This window comes from Nicotiana tabacum, chromosome 16, assembly GCF_000715075.1.
Source record: "Nicotiana tabacum cultivar K326 chromosome 16, ASM71507v2, whole genome shotgun sequence".
NCBI lineage: Eukaryota > Viridiplantae > Streptophyta > Magnoliopsida > Solanales > Solanaceae > Nicotiana > Nicotiana tabacum.
This window is the reverse complement of record NC_134095.1, coordinates 126,476,212-126,497,495: the sequence shown is the minus strand read 5'-3', so window position 1 is coordinate 126,497,495 and position 21,284 is coordinate 126,476,212. Positions and strand designations below refer to the sequence as shown.

Sequence of the window (21,284 nt, the reverse complement as noted above, 5' to 3'; positions counted from 1 at the left end):
ATGTTGGAGTCGAGCATGACCGTGAGTCTTAAATTGATAGTTGTTGTGTTCTTAAATGTTACTACGGATGCTTTATTTGATGATTCTCGATATTGAGCAAAGATTTAGTTTATTCTCGTGGATTTTGTTTATGATTGAGTATTGGTATTAATTGAGTTGAGTAGAAGTTGAGTTGGGATTGAGTATAGCTGATTTTCCCTTGCTGGGATGATTGTTTCGATATTGTTGCTCCCTTGCCGGGAAGTTATTATATTGTTTGTTCCCTTGCGGGGATTCCTTGTGATTTTATGATGGCTTGTAAATGGGAGCGGGTGGTACGCCTACCACGAGATTTAATGAAATGGGAGCGGGTGGTACGCCTACCACGAGATTTAATGAAATGGGAGCGGGTGGTACGCCTACCACAAGATATGCTGTAAATGGGAGCGGGTGGTACGCCTACCACGAGATTTAATGAAATGGGAGCGGGTGGTACGCCTACCACAAGATATGATGAAATGGGAGCGGGTGGTACGCCTACCACAAGATAAGATGAAATGGGAGCGGGTGGTACGCCTACCACGAGGTTTGATGAAATGGGAGCGCGTGGTACGCCTACCACGAGATTTAATGAAATGGGAGCGGGTGGTATGCCTACCACAAGATATGAGAAATGGGATCAGGTTGCACGCCTGCAACAAGATATAAACTGAAAGTGAAATTTGCCTTTATTTTTCTTGTCCTTGTTAGAAGTTAAATTTTGGTTTCCTTATTATTTTATTGAGATTCTGCCTTATCTGTTATTCCCCGAAGCATGTTTCCCCTCCCCAGTTTTAATTGTTTGTTTCCGTCTATCTTTCCGCTGTATATATATGTATAACTGCACAGATTTATTTGGACTCTGGTCCTAGCCTCGTCACTACCTCGCTGGGGGTTAGGCCAGACACTTACCAGCACATGAGGTCGGTTGTGATGATGCTACACTCTGCACTTATGTGCAGATACAGGAGTAGTGCTTGGTCAGCAACGGTAGGGGAGCCATCCTTCAGTCCACCGAGACACCGAGGTAGCTCTGCAGGCGTCCGCAGGCCCGGCGTCTCTTCTATCCATTTAAATGTTCTGTTTTCTTTTGTATCCGAGACAGACTATATTTCCTTTTTCAGACACTTGTATGCAACATTCCTAGACAGTCCGTGAATGTTGTGACACCAGTTTCTGGGTAGAGATATATGTTGGATTTTTATTCGTATCGATTTTGGTATAATATTTATCTAAGTCTTCCGCTTAAATTTCATCTTTCGTCATTATTTAAATGCTGATTACCTGCTAATTTAATTGATTAAAAAGGCTAAAATGAAAGAGGTTGAATTTTCCGCATTTCGTGGCTTGCCTAACTTCTATGAATATGTGCCATCAAGACTTCCGAGAGTAAAAAATTCGTGTCATAACACTTTGCTCATCCTTAAGAGAAGAGCTGGTCAACCGAGCGAGAGAGAGAGGGGTTGAGGAGTTAACAAAAAAATAACAATATTATAGTAGTACTTTTGAGAATTACTTCTTTTCTTTGATTTATTAATAAAATTTTTAACAAAAAAAATTTGGACCAATAATATATTTCGTAATATTTGTTGATAGTGAAATGGTCCCCTAGTGATCACTGAATTATGAGTAGATTCCCCAGTTTACACATCAAACTAGTAGACAAGATAAGCAGCTTTCAAGTCATAGTTTTCAGAAGTTGCTTTTAGGTTTGGCAAAAGTAAAAGGGTTTGCGTCTGCCCATTAAATTAAATGAAAAGCCAACTATTTTTCACGTATATGTTTCTCTTTTGGTGTCTTACTTGTTTATACAACAAAAATACAAATTAAAAGTGATTTTCCATTTTCGCAAAAGGCCCAAAAAGGAAAAGAAAAGAAAAGAAAATGCCTAACATATAGGGTGTGTTTGGTATGACGAGAATGTTTTTCCAATTTTCACTATTTGGTTGCACAAAATAGTTTGAAAAATATTTTCTTAGATATCATATTTTTCTGAAATTGGAGGAAAATGACTTTCCTAGAAAAAGTTAGGAAAACATTTTCCAAAAACTCTACCTACCCTTACATTTAACCCCAATCCCCTCCAGCTTCAATATTCTGTTCTTTTCGTTTTTCTGCGCCACCCATCCACCCCAACCCCGTCAACCCCGTCTGTTTTTTTCAATTTTCTGATCCTCATACTCCCGAATTTAAATTTGGGATTGGAGAAAATTTATTTGTGGAGATATTATTATACATCAAATTTTAACTTGTATAAAAAAGTTCAACATTTTTAAATCACCTAAAAAAATAATTATAACAACTTTATAAATAAAGTAATAACATAAAAAAGATGAGTTATCTCAAATAAACTGATATAATTAGTGTAAAAATTATTTGTGCACCAAAATATGTGATATATTGGTCAATAAAGTAGATTAGGTTTAAATTCTAGGACGGATAAAAAATATAATTTTTTAGTGGATAAAATTGCTCATACTTATGGTGATGACAAATAATTCATAAATAGAATAGTCAGTCACAAATTGACCACCGTTAACAAAAATTACTTTACTTTTACATTTTCGAAAAAAATAAAAAAATGTGAAAATAAGTGAAATAGAAAAGAAGTTGTTTGTAGAATATTCCTCAGAAAATGCCACTTGTCAAACATCCACATTTTCCGTTGATCAGGGGTTGAGGTTGAGGTAGGTAAAAAGAGAAAATATCAGATCCTCTCATAAAGCAAGGGTCTCTTCTTTTTCTTCTCAAACTCTTTTCCTCACACACACACACACACACACTCACTCTCTCCTTCCAAATATCTCCATTTTCCCTCTTAATCTCCGCCATTAACGTTTCTCTGTGCTTAAGCTCAAACCGTAACAATGACGGACGTAACTGATGATATAGCTGAGGAGATATCATTTCAGGGATTTGAAGATGATTGTAGGCTCCTTCAGAGCCTTCTTAACGATGTTCTTAACAGGGAAGTTGGTCCTCAATTCATGGAAAAAGTTGAACGTACTCGCGTCCTTGCTCAGGTCCCATCCTTAGTGTTAGATTTCACATTTTCCGCTGCCCTCTGCTCATTTTTTTTGTTTGTTTGTAAGGTGTTCATTGAAAAACGGTATTTATTTATTTTTACGACGACAAAATTTTTCTCAGCCATGACCTGAATTTTTCTCTTTCAATTTAACTTGACAACCGTAGTGGGACGGAGCTGGAGACCAAGGTACGGGTTCGGTCGAACCAGAACCTGGTAACCTTGGTTTAAACTATGTATTTATCTTAAAAATTCTATATAAATTATTAATTTAAAATCCAGTAACTTAAAAAGATTAGAACCCCTAAGCTTCAAATCTGGCTCCGCCTGCTTAACTATTGTCCATGGAGTTTCGAACCATGTGCTATTGGCCCTCGAGATTTTCGAATTATCAAAAAAAGTTCATGTGTTGTTTTTGCTCTGTTCCCTGCATGGGTTGATAGTTCGGTATATAAAGTTATCTGGGTTTGCTTCTTCTCTGTTTGCAGTTGTGCCCTTGTATATGCATGTGATAAAAAATCGTGTTGGTTTAGTGCTTCATGCTCTTTGATGCGTCTGTTTTCTGTATCTGAGTCAGAGTTGATACATTTTGAATGATTTGCATGTGTTGTTGTGTCAAGTTTTAGTACCTATAGCTGATCTTTTGAATAGAGGCAGATCCAGGATTTTTGATATGATGGGTTCAAGTTTGAGATTCCACCACAGCCCCATTTGATTTACTGGGTTCAAAATCTATCATTTGTACTTATTTAGTAGATTTTCTAATATATATATATATTTAGAGTTTAAATCAAAGCTACCAGGTTAGATGAACCCATAATTTGTACACTAGATCCGCCCCTGCTTTTGAAATCCGTTTTAAGACCTATATTAAACAATTAACACAATGCGGAAGTTTGCTGAAATGTGGGTATATTTTCCAAACATTTGTTTGGTTTTGAACATCTTTTTGTGGTTCCTTTTTGATGTCTCAATGGGTTGGTTTCTTTGTTCAAAAGGGCTGTGCTAAGTGTGGAATCTACAATTTCTGGTGTTCAGATATGTGTAACATTATACTAATTGGAATTGCTGAAATGTGGGTATATTTTCCAAACATTTTTTTGGTTTTGAACATCTTTTTGTGGTTCCTTTTTGATGTCTCAATGGGTTGGTTTCTTTGTTCAAAAGGGCTGTGCTAAGTGTGGAATCTACAATTTCTGGTGTTCAGATATGTGTAATTATACTAATTGGAAGTTTTGTTGTAACCTTAGGGTGCCTGTAACATGAGAATGGCGGGAATTGAGGATACAGCAGAGCTTCTGGAAAAACAACTGGCATCAGAGTTGTCAAAAATGACGCTAGAGGAAGCTCTTGCCATTGCACGTACATTTAGCCATTATCTTAATTTGATGGGAATTGCAGAAACACATCATAGGTGCGCAGCCGTCATTTCCCTTTTGTTCAGTTACTTCAGTGTAGGTGTGTTCTCCTAGCAAGTGCTCTATTGGTTGCATATCATAGTTCCAGTAGTTATGTTATTATTCTGAATGTTGAATGTTGCAAATTCTGATAGCTTTAACTGCTTGTCTTTTGCCTTTCAATAGGTAGGTGTAGGAACCCCTTAAATCTATTAACTGACTCATGCTTGTAGGGTACGCAAGGCGCGAGGAGAAGCACAGTTGTCAAAATCTTGCGATGACATTTTCAACCACCTCTTGCAGAGTGGTGTTCCTCCAGATCAGCTTTATGACACTGTCTGCAAGCAGGTCTGCTTGTTTATCCAATTTATCGAAGTACTACATGTAGAAGTTCTTTTGATCAGGCATTCTTTTGATTACACAAGTTTTCTCCCTATCGCAGGCTGTTGAGATTGTTCTCACTGCACATCCGACACAAATCAACCGTCGTACCTTACAATACAAACACATCAGAATTGCTGTGCGTTTTCTTTTCCAGAATCTTTTCATGAAAAAAATTCAATTGTACATTAAATTAAATCAACTTTGACCGTTGTTGCTCTGTGAATCTTTGTTTTTTGCAGCACCTTCTGGAATATAATGACAGGCCTGATCTTGGGATTGAAGATAGAGAGATGCTAATTGAAGATCTGGTGAGTTCCATTGCATGTTTTGGATATTGAAGCCACATATTGAACGCCTTCACTTATCCGATAGTGTTTGGGGTTTTTGTAGGTGAGAGAGATGACTTCTATATGGCAAACAGATGAGCTCAGGCGGCACAAACCTACTCCAGTTGATGAAGCCAGGGCTGGTAATTTTCGGAGATTTGTACAGATCCTGATTTCGACATCTTTTCATTCTAGTATAACAAGTGACAACAAGTTAAAACTTTTCAGGTTTACATATTGTGGAACAGACGCTGTGGAAAGCTGTACCCCATTATTTGCGTCGAGTCAGCAATGCTTTAAAAAAGGTTTTCTATCATCTTATCTTCCACACCATCATAATGAAGCTATACAACATCTTATAATTGGTCGTGCCTCCTCCTTTTAGCATACTGGAAGGCCTCTACCATTGACATGCACACCAATAAGATTTGGATCTTGGATGGGGGGCGATCGAGATGGAAATCCAAATGTCACAGCAAAGGTTACGTTTAATATGCTTATCCATGCATAAGACTTTTTTCTGTCTTTCATGAACTCAATTATTTCTATATACTCTGGTGAATATGGAGTTGGGTACATTTATTTGTTTATTTATTTATTTTTTGGTTCAAGATCCACTTTAAATAGAATCTCTGTCTCCGTAAAGTCATGCTTTCACTTGCATTATGTTTCCTTTCTCATAAACGTTGACAAACTTCCGAGTATAATTTCAGCAAATGATCATTTTTTACGAGAAGTAAGAGGTTTTTAATCCTTCACTCCATTGTTTGTGTAAGCAAAGCCATCACTTGTACTGATTCCATCTGCAAAACTAACAGATATTTTCTGTTGTTTCAGGTCACAAAAGATGTCTCTCTTCTCTCCAGGTGGATGGCTATTGATCTTTATGTACGAGAAATTGATAGCCTCAGATTTGAACTTTCCATGAATCAATGCAGTGAAAGATTTGCAAGATTGGCACATGAAATCTTAGAAAAAGGTTTGTTATCTCAAAATTCTTTTGGAGCTTTGCTCCGTGGGTCATGCCTCTTGCTAGGAAATTTGGTTTGCAACCATATGATTAGGTCAGCGAGTGACAAATGAATTTGGTAATCTTTAATCAGTTGTGACCTACAGTTGTATAAGTCTGGCCTCTTCTTGAAGGGATCTAATACTTTGTAAATTATTCCATTTATTTGGAATCATTTTCTTGGAAGTTGATGTTCTGGATATCTTCTCCCTCAGGGAAATGATTGTTTTACTTGATTGGTTGGTAAAAGAGTTTTTATCAGCTATATATATCCTAGAAAGCTCGATTCAAATTATCAAGAAAGGGAAGGTACCTGATGGTACTCTCTTTTCTTTTTTCCTTTTAAATTCTACATAAAGTTCTAAATGTTCCCTGTTGATTGAGCTCTATTTTTCCTACCAAATGTGTACTATATAACAGAATCATTGTAATAACGAGTCCATAACATATGTTCTTTATTTATTTAGCATGGAATGGATACTATCTTATTCCTATTGTTTTTAGGCCAGCTCTTTATTGCTTTTCATGTTTGTTAAGATGCTAATCTTACTGTAGAACTTGTATGTCTCAGTCAAATATTTAATTACTTGCCATGTGCTATCAATCCAAAAAAAAAAAAAAAAAATCTTGACAAGGGATGTGTTATCAATCATAAAACTAGCTGTATGCCAGATACAATATATTCTAGCTTAAGTTTTAGAACAGTTGGAGGCCTTTTCAAATGGCTATTCACCTTATTTTTATGACATTCTCAAGCAATTAGGCCACCTACAAACTAGGAGTATTACTGAATTAGCACCCAGCTATATATCTTTTCTGATGGTCTCTTGGAATCCCTTCCAGGAAATACTTCCGAGGATCACCTTGAGTCTTGGAATCATTCCTCAAATTGGAGTCAATCAAAACATCAAGGACAACATGCTCCACCTTTCCCTACACAGCTTCCAACCGGAGCTGATCTGCCCTCTTGCACAGGTAGCATTTTGCTGGTTGGATATCTGCACTTTAGATATGTCTGTCTGGTCAGGCCTTTGCTCTTTTCTATTTTCGTCTCTAACTCAACAGTCTTACTTTAGCAGATTCATTGTCCGTTTGATGTCATACTGACAACTTTAACTTACATCATCTGATTCAATAATGCCTTCAAAATGTTCGAATTCCTTCATACCTGCTGGGTTATTATTCACGGTGTTCAAGTTAAAATTCATTAATTGATACTTCATAATTTCTCTTTAGTCTTCTCGTGACTTCTCCTTTATGTTTATTTTTCTTTCGCCGTACTAAATAGGTAAAATTTATGTTGATTTCCCCTTGATTGGCAAATGGGGTTTGGGAAATCATGAACATGTACTTATGAGGTTGGTTCTTTTCTGTGCCTTCAAGGGGCTTCAACGTTTTTGCTGCAATAAATTGGAATATAGGATATCTCTAATCTAATACTATAGAAAGACAAAATGTTTCATATCTTCTTTTATTTCAAGGTAGCAATTTCTTAGGTGTCACTGGAATAAGATCCTTGAAGATCCAATCGCTGTAAAAGCAGATCCCACAATATGGTCAATGTTGTAATACATTATCAATGCCTCAAACTGACATCTGCTTATTATGGTTTCTAAAGTTTGTTTAAGCAATTTGCCGCATATTCTGTATTTTCTTTCCTAAGTTGTTTTTTATATAAAACAATATAGTTACTGGTAAAGATAACACATGATCTTTCACAGAAAATGTCGAGTCCCACTATCCTAGACTGGCTCTTCCTGGGACAGAATTCATACCACTCAAAAATCAGGTTAAGCTGGTTTGATGTTTTCATTACAGTTGTCATTCTTGTCTGTCTATGCCCCTCTATCTTCACAAATTAGCATCTTGCTTATTGTTTGTAACATCGAGTGAAATACTATGTATCTCATGTATTTGAAATCTTTACAGGATAGTCAGAGTACTTCAAAAGTGAGTCCCCTTGCTGGTGATTCTATCAAAAATGCTGAAAAGGCATATGGAAATGGAAATATAACACCACGTGCTGCTAGTCAGCTTCTGGCTCAGAGGAAAATTTTTGCCGAGTCTCAGGTAGGAAGGGCCAGCTTCCAAAAGCTATTGGAACCAAGCTCATCACAGAGACCTGGGATAGCTCCCTATAGAATTGTCCTCGGGGATGTAAAAGAAAAGGTATCCTCTTTGCTTCTGTAACACTAGTCAGGTCTATGTTATCTTGCCTCAGACAGCAAAGCTTTTATTGGAACTTGATTCATGGAAATTTAAGAATAAGAAGTGTTTTCCTCTCGTACATCCTCTGGCACATTTGTCTACAATATGGTAGATGATGGTTCTGTTCTGATGGTATGATACAGAAAGAAGTTTAAAACACTTCAAGTCAAGAAAAGGAAAACACATAAAGCTACTGACTAATGTGATGGCTTGACGATGTTAGAGAAATAACAGAAAATAAAATGTTATCTTTTAACATGATTCTGTGTGCATGGGTAATAGTTCTCAGTCCTTTTTCCGAATGCTTTTATATATTGTTGTAGCTGTGTTGCGTTGAAGTATGTATTAATACAGATAATTTTCTCTTAAATGGAGTACTAAAAATTTGGTTTCAAAACTAGGATGATTATAGGCAGATTTCAGGAAATATTGATAGGTGATGGAATATATCTCATAAATTATAGCACAGAATACTGCTTATACATAAGTAGAAAATTGTAGGGTTTGACAGTTTTCTTTTCTTGAGATGTATTAACTTCATTGTTTAATGAATAATTGGTGGGATGAAAGTTGATTGATTAATTCACAATGAAGAATTATACCAATGTGCTTTTTCCATGTGCCACATGGAAAAGTTTGAAGTTTGGAAGTTATTATAGACCTCAAAATTGAATGTTCTAGTGCTTTTCTTTTTGTTCTTTATGCCATAATGTTTGATGATGTAAACTTGTCTTTTCTAAATTCAGCTCCTCAAGTCAAGGAAGCGGCTGGAGCTTCTTCTTGAAGATCTTCCGTGTGACCATGATCCTTGGGATTATTATGAAACATCAGATCAGCTTTTGGAACCACTACTATTGTGCTATGATTCACTGGTACAAGTCCTACCTCTTAGTTCCACAATCTGTTTCTGCACCTTCTAATTATTATTTAAAATTCCAGAAGAAGAAAAAAACTATTTATAATCAGGACAACTCCTTTTAGTTCTAATAAATGTAAACACTGGGTGCACTACAGCAATCATGTGGGTCTGGGGTTCTAGCTGATGGGCGGCTTGCTGACCTAATCAGGCGAGTTGCTACATTTGGGATGGTCTTAATGAAGCTTGATCTTCGTCAGGTATTCGATTTTACATGTTATTGGTGAGTTCTAGTGAAATATATGCTTATATTCAATTCAATGGATCAGGAATCTGGTAGGCACTCTGAGGCACTTGATGCAATCACGAAATACTTAGACATGGGTACATACAGTGAGTGGGATGAAGAACAAAAGCTGGACTTTCTGATTAAAGAGCTAAAGGGCAAAAGACCTTTGGTTCCTCCTACTATAGAGGTAAGATAATGTACTTCTATCCTATTTTAACTGTATTGCTTAGTTATCTTCATGTTTGTTTAATTGATCATACCTTCTGTCCGTTCACAAGTGGAAAAGAATGAGATTTAGTAGAACCCATTTAATACTAGAGATAGCTTACCTGCTCAAACATGTAGGCAAGGGAAGTACCTTTCTGACTGGTTAGTGCTGACAGCCGTAATTCTACCCTGTCAATTGCTGAAAGCTCTGCATCCCTCTATCTTCGATTAATATAGGAACCTTCAAGCCATAACTGATAACATCCATAAAATGAGTATGTTCCTCTATATACATCATGAATTATCATTTCTTCTGATTAAAATGTTGTAGGAGGCCGTTAATTGTTTTCCAAACTATTTTTGAAATTGGCTTCTTTTTCTTTTCTGTTTTCCACCATATATATTGGCGTGTCAAATAAATATTCGAGGAAATTCCTGCATTCATATGACAATAGTTTTTAATAGTGAATGCCACTGCCATTCAAAATAATTAACTGATGTAACCAAGGTCTAAAATAATATTTGCCTTATGCTATGAAGCAGAGATGGTCAATTAATGATTTCATCAAAAGGCCTAGGTCTCTATTAAGCAGGCATACCAAATGGATGTCCCTTTATCCCTGCAGCAGCTACGTTTGCTGTCCACTTCTCTGAGAAGGCCTAGGTAGCTAGGCAGTAGTGCTTGCCTTCCCTTTTCTCGTGCAGGTTATACCTAAATTTTCTGTCTCTGGAGGAGAAACCTAAAACTTACTCATATACTGGTCCAACTTTATTGTCCTTTTTTGATTACTAAAGGAGGGCAAATGGATAGCCAAGAATTAAGTATTTGGTGGTATATAAGGCTGCAAAAAGAGGTAAATAGATAACTGATTCTTGGATTGGGAAGTGAGTGATTATCAAAACCACATTATTATATCTTTTAATATATTAATAAAATAATTGATAACTGATTCTTGGAAGGGAAGTAATATAGGATAGTGAGATCAAAAGTTCAAAACACGTATGATGATATCTTTGAATATATTAACTGGTGAGTATCTAATTTTTTAACCAATTGAATTGAATTGTATTCATGTTGCAATTAAATTAGCTGCCAAAGTCCAGTGGCCTGAGTTCCTTTATTAGGTTGCTGGTTCCTATTCTTCGTCTTGGATTTGATCTTTTCTTTTAATTTCTCTTTTATAGGTTCCGCCTGATGTCAAAGAAGTCTTGGACACGTTCAAAGTGGCAGCTGAATTAGGAAGTGATTCACTTGGAGCTTATGTTATTTCCATGGCTTCAAATGTATTGATCATATTCCACATGGATTACATAGAGTATACTACATTTCGCAGTGGTGGATGGTTCAGCTAAATCTGCTTAAAGGATACTTGATATTAAGTTTTGAATTACTGTCCTGTTTCCATTATCTATTATCTACCAGTAATATTTTGATTTATCTTCATTTGGCAGGCCAGCGATGTCCTAGCTGTAGAGCTTTTACAGAAGGATGCACGCCTTGCTGTTGCTGGGGAGCTTGGCAGACCTTGTCCCGGTGGAACGTAAGACTGATATCTTTCTGTTGCAGATGCAATAACAGAACTTTCTTCTTAACTTACGCCAAAACTTGTGTGCATGTGTATGGCTATTTATGACCTAGATTAATCCAGTCTGGCTAATGTTAAGCCAATGAATTTTCATCACACTTTGGTCATCTTTTCCCATCTTTTTGATGCTTGCATAATTTCCATCTCATAGAAGGTGGTAATATTTCAATTCCTATTTTTCAACTGCATTCAGACAAGTACACGTCTACAGGGCCACCTCTTTTGCCCTTTAGATGGTTAGATAAGATTTTATGTCCTGTCATCTAATTCTTTCTTGCGTCATAGGCTTAATGCTTCACGACAGCTAGTTTCAGCGGTTCTCCTATTGTGTGGTTCCTTGAAAATTGTGTGATCAGGTTCCAAGGAAAATAAATTTATTGTGGGGGTGCTAAATCAACAAATTACGTTCGTAGATATTTTCTCATGCACCTCATAGTTATTTGTGGAAATCATGCCTAGAAAGTGTGAAGGATCCCAATTTCCACAATGCTGTTGTCATACTTGAAATGCTACTTATTCAGCCATGACTGCAGAGTACTTTTTTTTTTCATCTAAGGCATCTTGCTAAATTAATATCCAAGTACCTAGTAACACTTTAGCATTGAAAACAGTTGAGATGAGTTCGCAAAATTAATTGTAGCTCACGCAACCAGACCGTTCTAAGGGTAAATACCAATTGAAAAGAGGTAATGCTTATATGATTATGAACATAATGCTAAATATTTCATGTATTTCAACAGACTGCGGGTGGTTCCTCTGTTTGAGACCGTGAAGGACCTGAGGGAAGCTGGCTCGGTGATCAGAAGATTACTCTCAATCGACTGGTATAGGGAGCACATCATAAAGAACCACGATGGACATCAGGAGGTATGTATGCCATGATGCATTACACTATCCAAAAAAGTTTCACTTTTGGCTTCAGCTCATGGTTGATGTGCACAGGTGATGGTTGGTTATTCTGACTCTGGCAAAGATGCTGGCCGTTTCACTGCAGCATGGGAGCTTTACAAAGCTCAAGAAGATGTTGTAGCTGCATGTAATGAATATGGTATTAAAGTCACTCTGTTCCATGGGCGTGGAGGAAGCATTGGTCGTGGTGGTGGTCCTACATACCTTGCAATTCAGTCCCAGCCACCCGGCTCTGTTATGGTTTGTTTTCAATTAAACCATCTTAAAACTCCTAATATGTTACTCGCATGTACATTTTGTTTACATTTTGCACGCTAAATACCTGAAGGTTTCTTTGAATTATATTCTGGGTGCATTCAAAATCGGGATTGTCATACCTATATAGGTCTTGTCACCAACTGTGTGGCAGACTGGCAGCAACTGGCTACTCCACCTTAATGTCATAAAGGAGAGTGTATTTGGATAGAATTTGGTTTTAATCTGAATCATCTAGTATTTTCATAATGAAGCGGGAGCAAAAGGCGGATGTGTATGTCTTCACCACCCTATTATGAACTTCTCTGGATGATACCTTCTAGTCAGAATTGCAACAAATTTCTTTGGTGCCTGTCTTGCTTCCTCTTCGTCTAATGACTTCCTTTTTAACTGGCCAATCTGCTCTCCAACGTATCATGCATAACAATAATTTGATTGGATTATTAAAAAGATGGTCCCAACTTATGGACATTTTCTGCTGATTCTTAAACTCCAATCAGTTGAAGTTTTTGTCCCTTAAATAATAAAACAGTTTGAGAATGATAAGTAGTACTCAGCATTTGCTATCAGAAAAGCCAAATATTCACCTCTGCATGCACTCGGTTTCTAATTAATTTATTTCTGAAATCATCAGGGTACTCTTAGATCTACGGAACAAGGAGAAATGGTGCAGGCAAAATTTGGATTACCCCAAATGGCTGTTCGTCAGCTAGAGATTTACACCACGGCTGTTCTACTTGCTACATTACGTCCCCCACAACCTCCAAGGGAACAAAAATGGCGTAATCTGATGGACGACATATCAAATTTGAGTTGCAGGAGTTATAGAAGCACAGTATATGAAAACCCTGAGTTCCTCGCTTACTTCCACGAAGCAACACCTCAGGCTGAGCTAGGATTTCTCAACATTGGTAGTCGTCCAACAAGGAGAAAGAGTACAGGAGGAATTGGGCAACTCCGTGCAATTCCATGGGTATTTGCATGGACCCAAACAAGATTTGTCCTCCCTGCATGGCTTGGAGTTGGAGCAGGCTTGAAGGGTGTTTGTGACAAGGGACATACAGAAGACTTACGAGCTATGTACAGAGAATGGCCTTTCTTCCAGTCCACTGTTGATCTTATAGAGATGGTTTTAGGGAAAGCTGACATTCCTATAGCAAAGCATTATGATGATGTTCTAGTATCTGAAACACGAAGAGAACTTGGTGCAGACCTGCGGAGGGAGCTATTGACAACAGGAAACTATGTCCTATTGGTTACTGGTCATGAGAAGCTATCAGCAAACAACCGTAGTTTGAGGAGGTTGATAGAGAGCAGGCTTCCATATCTGAATCCAATGAATATCTTGCAGGTGGAGATATTAAAGAGGTTGAGGCGTGATGAAGACAACACTAAGCTTAGAGATGCCTTGCTCATTACGATAAATGGTATTGCTGCAGGGATGAGGAACACCGGCTAAAGGCCAAGAAGTTTAGCTATAGACCTCCCCTTCAAGTGATTGATACAAAATACATACAGTGCTTATGGAAAATGTAGATAAAATCTGTGCTTAATTATCCTTCTATAACCTATCAGTAGTTTTGTTTTCGCTGCCTACAGATTCTCTATGGTATATGTCGTGGTTAAGCTTTTGAATGATTAAACAGTTAAGGGCTTTTCAAATGAAATGGCTTTTCTTTTGTTCAATGTTTATATGTATTATTTACATCCCATAACTCGTCTTCATATAGTTTGAGATAGAGGGAGTATTGCTTTTGATCCACAAACTTGTCACGACCCATTTTCTGAACAAGCCGAGACCGGCACTCGATCACTAAACATGACCGAGCGAACCATCTCTGCTTATCAACCCTATTATAACTCCAAACTTTATATGCAACAAAGCAATACTCTAAACAAATACTTTTGATTAATTCAAATATTTAAATAAATCAACTCCAAAGCTTTATTCGTAGTAACTACTGAATTACTGCTAAGTTATTATAAAATAACATCTGAATCTCAACCCAATGACTATGTCTATGAAACCTCTACTGATAAACTGACGCACTGCTCAGGACATGAGATTTTCTGGCCAGTTCTCTAAATAAACAAAGAAATAGCTAAATGAAAATGACTCTAAGAATACTCCACGAACAAAAGCGGAGCTCACCAATATCACTGGAAGGGAAGGAAGTCCTACTCGTAGCCTGCTCGCCTGCAAATCCGGTTCCTACGTTGTACCGCAGACCAACGTAGGTTCCCAAAAGAGAACGTCAGTACCATCCACTGTACTCAGTGAGTCTCAACAACAGGGGGAGAAACTTTAATAACATATACATTACGAGCAAAGGTTCTAAATGCATGTAAAACATAAAGCTTATAAGAATAATTCTAAAATAATTGCATAATAGCAATTTATGAATATTCTAAAAGAAATTCTTTTCTTTTTCTTTCTTTAAAAAAATACTTCACTTTATACTTTGGGGGTTCCAACTATCCTGACTTAATTCTGTCTCAATCACCGTGTGATCAGCACGGGTTCGATCCCAACCTGATCGAATAGGCTCAATCCACGAGGTGTCACTCGCTTCATGGTTCTCAGCGCTCATGTATCATACCTTAGCATGGCTAAGTAAATTCTGAGCAACGAGACCCTCGGCTCGTATGCTCCCTACTTTGGCACAAGTAGTTTCAGGAAGTCAACGCCTTGGTCAGGACCCTCGGCCTGGACGATGACCCCTTCTCAGAATAAAGGATACTCCCCAAAAATCTTTTCTTTCTAAAACTTCTTCTTGTGACTTTTCAAGTCTAAATCTTTTCTTTATAGAACATTATGTACATGCTCATATTGGTGTCCTTAATTGTAAAGTATGACATAAGAATGAAATAAACATATAAAAATATTTCCAAAGATTCTTTCTTCTTCATAATTTTCAACATGAAAATAGCATATAAGAACAACACAAAAATCTGAAAATTTAAGCACATATAGCATAATAGATCATCTAAACTTTTGCTAGAACAATTCTAAATTAATGGGTACTCACTCGCTCTAATTAAATAAAGATAAACTCTTTTAAGCAATTCATCAAACACCTTGTATGCGTGCTTTTGTGAGTTAAACCACTTTAGTAAAGGGTTATATCAACTCACCTCAAAACTTCTCGAGCCAATACGTAGGCCCCAGTCCAATTGACACCAGTCAAACAATCGATTCTACAACAACCAGTGCATTTTAATCAATTTTAAAGTACTACACCTAATTATGAAATTTATTGATGATATAGAGGAAGAAGGGAATTAGCTATTTAATTCTTACATATTACTACTGTAGGGTAATTGACAATAGGAGATTTTACATACCTGAGTTCAAGAATAAGTGAGTTATGAGAACCCTAGGATTTTTATTCGTTGCCTGTGTGCTCTGGTTCGTGAGCGAACAGAACTCAGTGTTCTGTTTTTCGTCTAAGGCAGGCAAAAGTCTTTACCCTTTTTGAAGAATCGTGGGTTCTGTTTCTCTAAGGCTTAAAGCCTTTATTTTTCAATAGCCCTTTTTTTGGGCTTTAAGTCCCCTTTCCTTTTTTTTTAAACTAATAATTAAAGATACCCACTTTTAATAAATAATAATAATTAACAATATTAAAATTACTAATATTCCTCTAATTGTATATATATATCACTTTAGGCAAGATAAAAATAATAAAAATAGTAATAATTTAGTTCTATAGTTAGCGTATCTCGAAACTTTTATAAATTTGAGGAGTGTTACAATCTTCCCTCCTTAAAAACATTCGTCCTCGAATGTTGCTAGGGCCATATTCTTAAGCTAACAATCATCCCTTAGGTCCCTAAACCTCTTAAATTTTTCTTAGCACTACTCACTCTTCCAAATGACTCAAAATTTTGGCTAACTCCCTAAGTTTTCAAAATTTTCGCCAGAGTTTCCCTTGTAAATTGGACTATCCAAAAATATCCCTGTCACAAATACCACAAATACACCAACAACAACCAAATATACCATAACAGGCCATTCATAGGCACCATACGCAGCTCATAAATTAATTACTCACACTCCGGCAAGGAGGTACCACAATAATTAACAAGAATCTAAAGCACAACACTTTAGCAAAGATAAATCACTTTAATGAATTAAATATACTCTAACATAAACTAAATCACTAAGACAACTAAATATAATCTAGGAAGGACATAAACACTTGCTAACTTGTATTTAATAAATGGAATATAAATGTAAAACCGAACTTAGGTTCACATACCTTTTTCCTCAAATAAATATGGATATTTCTTTCTCATATCTTTCTCGACCTCCCATGTAGCTTCTTTTGAATCATGATTACTCCACAAAACTTTTACCGATGCTAAATATTTTGTTCTCAACTTTCTTACCTGCCTATCGAGAATTTCTATAGGTACCTCTTCATAAGTCAAGCCTTCTTTAATTTCTATAATATCAGCAGGTATTATATGCGACTCATCATGAATGTACTTTCTAAGCATAGACACATGAAAGACAGGATGAACAGAGGACAACTCAACGGGTAGCGCTAGCTTATAAGCCACATTTCCTTTCTTTTCTAGAATTTCATAAGGTCCGATAAGTCTAGGGCTAAGTTTCCCTTTCTTACCAAACCTCATAACTCCTTTCATCGGTGAAACTTTCAAAAACACCTTATCACCAACCATGAACTCTAACTCACGATGCCTCTTGTCAGAATAAGACTTTTGACGACTCTGAGCCGCTTTAAGTCTTTCTCTAATTAGATGAACTTTTTCCAAGGCCTCACAAACAAACTCTGGACTAATCAACGGCACCTCTACTGGTTCAAACCAACCCACTGGAGACCTACATCTCCGCCCATACAACGCCTCATAGGGAGTTATACCAATGTTGGCCTGATAGCTGTTATTGTAAGCAAATTCTATAAGTGGCAAGTGATCATCCCAATTACCTCCAAAATCTATAACACACGCATGCAGCATATCTTCGAGAGTCTGAATGGTCCTTTCTGCCTGGCCATCGGTCTGTGGATGAAAAGTGGTGCTTAAATTGACCATGGTACCTAATCTTTTCTGAAATGCCTGCCAAAAATGCTCCGGGAACTGAGGGCCTCTGTCAGATATGATTGAAACTGGAGTACCATGCAGTCGGACTATTTATTTGATGTTCAATTGCGCATACTGCTCTGCGGAGTCTGTCGTCTTTACTGGTAGAAAATGCGCGGACTTTGTCAGTCGATCTACAATAACCCAAATTGAATCATGTTTACGGTATGTACTAGGTAGACCTACTACGAAATCCATATTAATCATCTCCCCACTTCCACTGTGGTATCTCTATGTCTTGAGCCAGGCTACCAGGCCTCTGATGCTCGGCTTTGACTTGCTGGCAATTTAAACATTTAGCCACGTGATCTGCTACTTGTTTCTTCATGCCTTTCCACCAATACCACTCTTTCAAATCTAGATACATTTTGGTAGCACCTGGGTGGATAGAGTACCTCGAACTGTGAGCTTCCTCCATTATGGCCTTCCTAAGACCATCTACATCAGGCACACATAACCGATCATTCAACTTCAAAACTCCATCACTTCCTAAAGTGAAAGCAGTGATTTCTTTGCTTCTGACTCCTTCTTTTAATTTCACTAAGTACGGATCTTCGTCTTGCTTAGCCTTAACATGCGCAACAAGGGAGGATTGCGCTAAGGCATAAGCAGTTATATCTCCTTCTTCGGTCTCATCCAATCTAATTCTCTCATTTGCTAGTTTTTGAATTTCTCGACCCAAAGATCGCCTTTGTACTGCAAGATGGGTGAAGACACCCACTGACTTCCTACTAAGTGCATCTGATACCACATTAGCTTTACCCGGGTGATAAAGGATATTAATGTCATAATTTTTCAATAGCTCAAGCCACCTTCTCTGCCTCAAATTTAGTTCTTTTTGCTTGAAAATGTACTGGAGGCTTTTGTGATCTGTAAACACTTCAAAATGCTCACCATAAAGGTAGTGTCGCCATATTTTTAATGCAAACACCATTACTGCAAGCTCCAAGTCGTGTGTGGGGTAGTTCTTTTCATAATTCTTTAACTGCCTGGAAGTATAAGCAATAACTTTTCCATTTTGCATAAGAACACAACCAAGGCCCACTCTGGAGGCATCACAATACACTGTGAACCCACCCGAACCTGTCGGCAAGGTTAACACAGGTGCAGTGGTCAACCTCTTCTTTAACTCTTGAAAACTCTACTCACAAGCGTCTGACCATTGGAACTTAACTGCTTTCTGAGTAAACTTAGTTAATGGAGCTGCAAGTGAGGAAAACCCCTCCACAAACCTTCTATAGTAGCCAGCTAACCCCAAGAAACTCCTGATTCGGTTGGCGTTGTCGGCCTAGGCCAGTTCTTGACTGCTTTTGTTTTCTGAGGGTCTATTTTTATTCCTTCACTAGATACCACATGGCCTAAGAACGCCACTGACTGCAACCAGAACTCACATTTTGAAAACTTGGCATAAAGCTCATTCTCCTTCAAGGTCTGCAAGGCTATTCTAAGGTGTTCTGCATGATCTTCCTTGCTCTTAGAGTACACCAAAATATCATCTATAAACATAATAATAAAGGTATCCAGGAATGGCTTGAAAACTCTATTCATGAGGTCCATGAATGCAGCTGGAGCATTTGTCAACTCGAAGGACATCACTAGAAATTCGTAGTGCCAATAGCGAGTTCTAAAGGCTGTTTTAGATATATCCTCTTTTCTGATTCTCAACTGATAGTACCCCGACCTCAAGTTTATTTTTGAAAAGTACTTTGCACCCTGAAGTTGATCAAATAAATCATCAATTCTTGGCAGTGGGTACTTGTTTTTAATGGTAACTTTATTCAACTGCCGATAGTCGACACACATTCTGAGAGACCCATCTTTCTTCTTTACAAAAAGGACCGGGGCACCCCACGGTGAAACATTCGGTCTGATGAAACCCTTGTCAAGAAGGTCTTTCAACTGTTCTCTCAACTCATTAAGTTCTGCTGGAGCCATCCTATAAGGAGGTATAGATATGGGCTGAGTGCCTGGCATGGGATCAATGCCAAAGTCTATGATTCTTTCGGGAGGAAGTCCGGGAAGGTCATCTGGGAAAACTTCTGGAAATTCTCTAACAATTGGCACTGACTGAAGAGCTGGTGGTTCTGATTCTGGATTAATAATGTGAGCAAAATAGGCGAGACACCCCTTACCGATCATTCGTTGTGCCTTAAGGTAAGAAATAAACTTACCTACAAGCGATGCTGAACTACCCTTCCACTCTAAGACTTCTTCATTTGGAAATTGGAACCTGACTATCTTAGCATGACAATCTAACATGGCATAGCAGGAAGACAACCAATCCATACCCATGATCACATCAAAATCCACCATTTCTAACTCTATGAGATCGGCTTTGGTGTTGCGACCTTGGACTGAAACTATACAACCTCTATAGACTCTGGTGACTTTCACTGACTCGCCAACCTGGAGTAGATACTAGGAATGGCTCACTAAGTTGTTCAGGTTCTAGTCCGAGGTTAATTGCAAAGTATGGAGTCACATATGAAAATGTTGAACCTGGATCCATTATGGCATAAGCATTATGTGAGCAGACTAAAAGTATACCTGTAATAACTTCTGCAGATGCCTCTGCACTCTGACGATCAAGTGTAGCAAACAAACGGGGTTGTCCCCCCCTGAGTAACTCGGTCTGCACCTCTGCCTGCTCCATGCCCGATCTGATTATGAGAACCACGAGCCTGAGGTGGTGCAACTGCAGTAACTGAGGAACTAGAAGGACGAGTTGGTCCATCACTGAGATTACGTCGCAACTTTGGGCAGTTGGCCTTTATATGACTAATGTCTCCATAATGGTAGCAACCATGAAACCCGAGCTTGCACTGACCTGAATGTTGCCGCTTACATGTTCCACAAAGACTTTGCTATTGTGAATGTTGCTCAACATGATTCTGGCTATGTGAGGATGATGTTCTAAAATTCTGATTCTGGCGAGACTGATTTCCATTACTCTGAGTACGTCTGAAGGAAAACCCACCACCTGACTGATGACTGAACTGAGCTGGTGCTAATGACTCCTTATTAGAGGAATCCCTTCCACCTCCGTTGGATGTACCATTAAACCTGCCCGTTTACGGGCTTTCTTGTTAAGCTCTTTTTCTTCTCTCCTTAGTTGTATGTCTTTCTCTAAGTGCTTGGCAAATCCCACAACAGAGGAGAAGGCTTCCATCCCTACTGCTGCAGCTGATGTCGTATCCTTAATGTGGTAAGCTAAACCGCTCACAAACCTACGAATCTTTACTTTTTCAGTCTTAACCATGTGAGGAGCATGCTTAGCTAACCTTATGAATTCCATGTAGTACTCTTGCACACTTTTATTCCCTTGCTTGAGCTGTTCGAACTCTGTAGCCTTAGCTTCCCTATCCTCTTCTGGGATAAAGTTAGCCATGAAGGCCTCTTCAAATTTTTCCCAAGTAGGCGGACCATCATCTTCATCTCTTTCCTTTTACCACATCTCAAACCAAGCGCCGGCCACATCTCTAAGCTGGTAAGCAGCTAGCTCTACAACTTCATCATCAAATGCTTTCATCACTCGGAGGGCTTTCTTGACACCCTCCAGCCACAACATCGGATCTTCATCAACTATAAAACCATGGAATACTAGAGGACTCAACTTCAAAAATTCATTCACTCTTGAGGACTCAGAATTGCTCTGTCTATTTGATTGATATGGAATCTCATCTCTTCTCTCGTTCTGGTTGGCCATAAA

The 21,284-nt window shown here is 38.0% G+C and overlaps 1 protein-coding gene across 1 annotated transcript; it reads left to right on the top strand.

The window, feature by feature from the left end:
* Nucleotides 1-2,688: 2,688 nt before the first annotated feature.
* LOC107759530 (phosphoenolpyruvate carboxylase 4-like) lies at nucleotides 2,689-14,155 on the top strand. The gene is made up of 20 exons (XM_075233341.1): nucleotides 2,689-3,041; nucleotides 4,294-4,457; nucleotides 4,674-4,788; nucleotides 4,883-4,960; nucleotides 5,064-5,132; nucleotides 5,215-5,293; nucleotides 5,379-5,455; nucleotides 5,536-5,631; nucleotides 5,988-6,129; nucleotides 7,003-7,134; nucleotides 7,881-7,948; nucleotides 8,089-8,328; nucleotides 9,114-9,239; nucleotides 9,382-9,483; nucleotides 9,553-9,699; nucleotides 10,905-11,003; nucleotides 11,172-11,260; nucleotides 12,046-12,172; nucleotides 12,248-12,454; nucleotides 13,104-14,155. Exons 1-20 carry the CDS (start codon nucleotides 2,886-2,888, stop codon nucleotides 13,926-13,928), a joined length of 3,138 nt encoding a protein of 1,045 aa, XP_075089442.1. The 5' UTR covers nucleotides 2,689-2,885; the 3' UTR covers nucleotides 13,929-14,155.
* The last annotated feature ends 7,129 nt before the right edge of the window (nucleotides 14,156-21,284 follow it).